The following is a 3943-nucleotide window of genomic DNA, read 5'->3' as shown; positions in this document are numbered from 1 at the left end:
GGAATGTATGGTGGTAGGAACATTGAGGCAGTGTTATGCGATATGAAGACCAAGGCTTATGTAAGGTCTTCATAGCTTATGTTTTGTGTGGTTGTGTGTGCTGCTGGGCAAGGATGTGAGGGGTTTGGAATGATGTAGCCTTGGCTTTCATTCCTGGTTTTACCTCGAACTGAGCTCTACCTTTGTGTGCGTGTTCTACCCCCTGCCCCCACCCCCCTGCCTATTCAACATCAACGACAAGATCAAGGAGAAGAACGTCAACACAATTACCTGCGATTCTAAGGACCTGGATCTGTACCTTGCGTTCAAGGAAGGTGCGTGGTTGAACCTCGCTGGCGCCAAAGCTTTGACGCTCGACGACCTGAAAGGCTTCGACACGATGGATCCATTGTCGCGCATCGACAATGCAATGCACTTTGGAACGAGGTTTCAACCGAACGAAGGCGAAGTTCACGTGTTGGTGACTGTTGCTGTCGCGAACGAGAAGTCGTCGACGACGCAGTTGGCCGCGCCAGCTCAAGAGCAAATGGTGGAGACCAAGCAGAAGAGATATGTCCATTCTCAAATGAACTCCGAAAACGGCGTCGAATTTCTGCAAAACATGAACATGTGGGTGAAATACTGGTCCGCGACCCCATACCCTGATGAAGACCGCTTTACGGTTGATGCTTTCCACTGGGAAACCGTCGACGTTGCTGGTCAAACCATTGCGCTAACCGAGAGCCAGCAACGAGCTCGATACCGCGAGTATATGGAAACCGGCATTGGCAATGTGCTCGCGCAAGAGAAGCTTTGTGTGGTTGGGGTTGAAAATGCCCCCGACCTCCTCACCGCTTACATTCCCCATCTTGATATCCACCTCGCTGGACGTACGGACCTGGTCATTCTCAGTGACGAAGTCTTGAGGGGTAACGCTGACGATTTAAGGGTGTTACCTGGAGCAAGGATGGTGGTCGAAGTGAAGAAGTCTATTCAATCAGACTCCATGTTCCAGGCCTTGACGGAGCTCACCGCGTTGGACCTGCTTACCACAGATCCAGTGGTGGCCCTCTTGACAGACCTGAACGACCATTGGCACTTCTTCTGGCTCTCGGAAGTCACAGGAGAAGGCACGGAGAAACTACATGTTTTCGTGAAATGGCCTATCACCAACCCAGGACAAGCTTTCGAGATCATTCGGACGCTACTCACGAGTTCAGCTACAGTCATCCAATTGCCGGGCTCTAAAGCTCTGGCAAACCGACGAAAGCTGACGCATATGTTGCCGACCATCGGCGAAGGTGGCGGTGGGGTTCTCGACAGCATCGAACGCTACTTTGATATCGAAAGCGTGTTGGGCCCTGACGTCGAAATGGCGCGGGCAGTGGCGCGTCAGGTCGTGAGTTCGATTCCCAATTTCAATACTACTACCAGTATGCACTCGTAATGTCACTTGTATCGTTTACAGTTAACATGTAATTATATCTAAAATTTTATACTGTGAGACCAAACCAAGGTCGAGAAGTTTCAAGGAGCTAAAGCTTTTAACTAGTTATGGGGTTTACAACTTACAAGAAATTGAAGCCTCATGGGAGCCGGCGGCCAATTTGTTGGAAGACATTCCAACTGAGTTCAAGCGCTACGTGCGCTCAAACAAGACCGATCCCCAAGTCAAGGCGATGGCAGCTGCGTTGGGCGTGACACAATCGTTGGGGGGGATTGTTGCGAATTTACCATTCGCGGAACCCCTGAACACCTCCCAAGAAGGTATCCAAGTGTTCGATTAGGTTGGATATCCTGGGTGTGATCCTATTCGCTTGTTAGATTATTGGCTGCCCAGCAGCTGTCTGATTAAGTTAGGGTTAGGCACAAGTGACTACCTTACTTGCCACTGGGGGGAATTCACTTTGTGATTTGCATTTGGATCGATCTTCGCAAGGTCCGTCAAGTTAAGACGCAAACAGCGGTCTGCTACAGAGACCGAGGAGGGACGACTCTCAGGGGAAGTGGTGGCGGCAGTGGCCAACGCCGCAAAGGCCAAAACAGCAAGCAAACGTGACGAGTACATGGCAACTTGTTGGATGAACTTTGTGGTTAAGTGGAAGCCAGCCGACCGGAAAATAACACACAACCGGGTAGTCTTCTACCGTCACAACCTTTCAATCACAGTGCTGACTGGCATTGTTGCGAGTAGCCGTTGAGTGGCAAGCATATACTAGTATTAGACATTGCAGGGCTGGATGTAAACACTTCACCTTTTGATTTACCATGCACTCGTCTGTCGTGTTTACCCTTGCGTTTGTGTCGGCGTTGGCAACAGCCAGCACCACCCCAGCCGCTCCTGAGACACCAGTGTCGAACAAACTGTCGGCGGGGGATTCAAAGGACGACAAAGAGTGGCTGGGGTGGCACCGACCCATCGTCCGCCCTGTCGTCGCCATTCCCGTAGTGCCAATCGTTCCTGTGTATCGCCCAGTGTATCGTCCGGTGGCTGTGGTGGGTCGTCCACTGCTTCGTCGTTGGGAAGAAGGGGCCAAAGCGACAGACGACGAGTCGAAATCTGAGTACGTGGCCGCGGCCGTCGGACGTCGTGGGGGTGCTGTCGTGGCGGCCGGTCCCCGTCACTACGAAGACGAGTCCAAGGCTACTCCATAAGCGTATTTGGACTGCCGCAGAACCGTATAAACCTAATGGAATGCGTACATAAGACCTTGCGAATATACGAAACTTTAGTTCTCACAAACGTGTAGGGCCCAGAGGATCGACCCCATATATTTTACCGATGTGCAAAGCCAAGTCACAGTTTTATCCACTCCGGGGGGGGGGTAGAAAAGGCTAGTGTCCATTTCGAGCCAAGTCTCACACAGACCAATCCAATGTTCTAGAAGACGGTGAGCTCAAGTATCGATACCATAACTCCACTTCAAAGCTAATATGCTCTGCCATCAAGCAGCAAACTGGGGAGGTGATGGAGCAGAAGTCGCAGTCCAGTATTCATTAGATTTAGCATTGGTTCATCTCTGGGTGCAGTTTTTCGTGTTAGCGCCGAGCACGAACTGACTACTCCGATAACGTCTCCGATCTAATTCGACTGCGCCTTTGCACCTTGTTCCGCTGCCTTGGCACCCTCGCCCACAGTCGCGACGCGGACCACTGGATGATCCACCACGACGTTTCCATAACGAGGTCGCATAACTGGAGGCAACGCGACTGCAGGGGGGGCGTTGAACACGGGGCGATAGATGATGGGACGGTAGATGATGGGGCGGTACACTGTCAACCACTCCTGGGCATCCTTCACCGTGCGGTCTGCTACAGAGACCGAGGAGGGACGACTCTCAGGGGAAGTGGTGGCGGCAGTGGCCAACGCCGCAAAGGCCAAAACAGCAAGCAAACGTGACGAGTACATGGCAACTTGTTGGATGAACTTTGTGGTTAAGTGGAAGCCAGCCGACCGGAAAATAACACACAACCGGGTAGTCTTCTACCGTCACAACCTTTCAATCACAGTGCTGACTGGCATTGTTGCGAGTAGCCGTTGAGTGGCAAGCATATACTAGTATTAGACATTGCAGGGCTGGATGTAAACACTTCACCTTTTGATTTACCATGCACTCGTCTGTCGTGTTTACCCTTGCGTTTGTGTCGGCGTTGGCAACAGCCAGCACCACCCCAGCCGCTCCTGAGACACCGGTGTCGAACAAACTGTCGGCGGGGGATTCAAAGGACGACAAAGAGTGGCTGGGGTGGCACCGACCCATCGTCCGCCCTGTCGTCGCCATTCCCGTAGTGCCAATCGTTCCTGTGTATCGCCCAGTGTATCGTCCGGTGGCTGTGGTGGGTCGTCCACTGCTTCGTCGTTGGGAAGAAGGGGCCAAAGCGACAGACGACGAGTCCAAATCTGAGTACGTGGCCGCGGCCGTCGGACGTCGTGGGGGTGCTGTCGTGGCGGCCGGTCCCCGTA

At 52.7% G+C, this 3943-nt stretch overlaps 3 protein-coding genes across 3 annotated transcripts; 2 read left to right on the top strand and 1 right to left on the bottom strand.

Annotated features, from left to right (window-relative positions):
• Window positions 1–42: 42 nt before the first annotated feature.
• H257_09816 (hypothetical protein) lies at window positions 43–1766 on the top strand (the record flags this gene model as incomplete). The annotated part of the gene is made up of 3 exons (XM_009836176.1): window positions 43–65; window positions 139–1412; window positions 1555–1766. 3 exons carry the CDS (start codon window positions 43–45, stop codon window positions 1764–1766), a joined length of 1509 nt encoding a protein of 502 aa, XP_009834478.1.
• A 481-nt stretch (window positions 1767–2247) lies between these two features.
• On the top strand, window positions 2248–2634 carry H257_09815 (hypothetical protein; the record flags this gene model as incomplete). Its single annotated transcript, XM_009836175.1, has 1 exon — window positions 2248–2634. The coding sequence occupies one exon, from the start codon at window positions 2248–2250 to the stop codon at window positions 2632–2634; it is 387 nt and encodes a 128-aa protein (XP_009834477.1).
• Window positions 2635–3061: 427 nt separating this feature from the next.
• H257_09814 (hypothetical protein) lies at window positions 3062–3761 on the bottom strand (the record flags this gene model as incomplete). Its single annotated transcript, XM_009836174.1, has 2 exons — window positions 3062–3463; window positions 3612–3761. The coding sequence occupies 2 exons, from the start codon at window positions 3759–3761 to the stop codon at window positions 3062–3064; spliced, it is 552 nt and encodes a 183-aa protein (XP_009834476.1).
• Between the last annotated feature and the right edge of the window lie 182 nt (window positions 3762–3943).

The sequence above is a fragment of the Aphanomyces astaci genome (assembly GCF_000520075.1).
Source record: "Aphanomyces astaci strain APO3 unplaced genomic scaffold supercont1.24, whole genome shotgun sequence".
Taxonomy (NCBI): domain Eukaryota; phylum Oomycota; class Saprolegniomycetes; order Saprolegniales; family Verrucalvaceae; genus Aphanomyces; species Aphanomyces astaci.
Note: the sequence above shows the minus strand (reverse complement) of the source record. Positions and strands in the feature narration are given on the sequence as shown.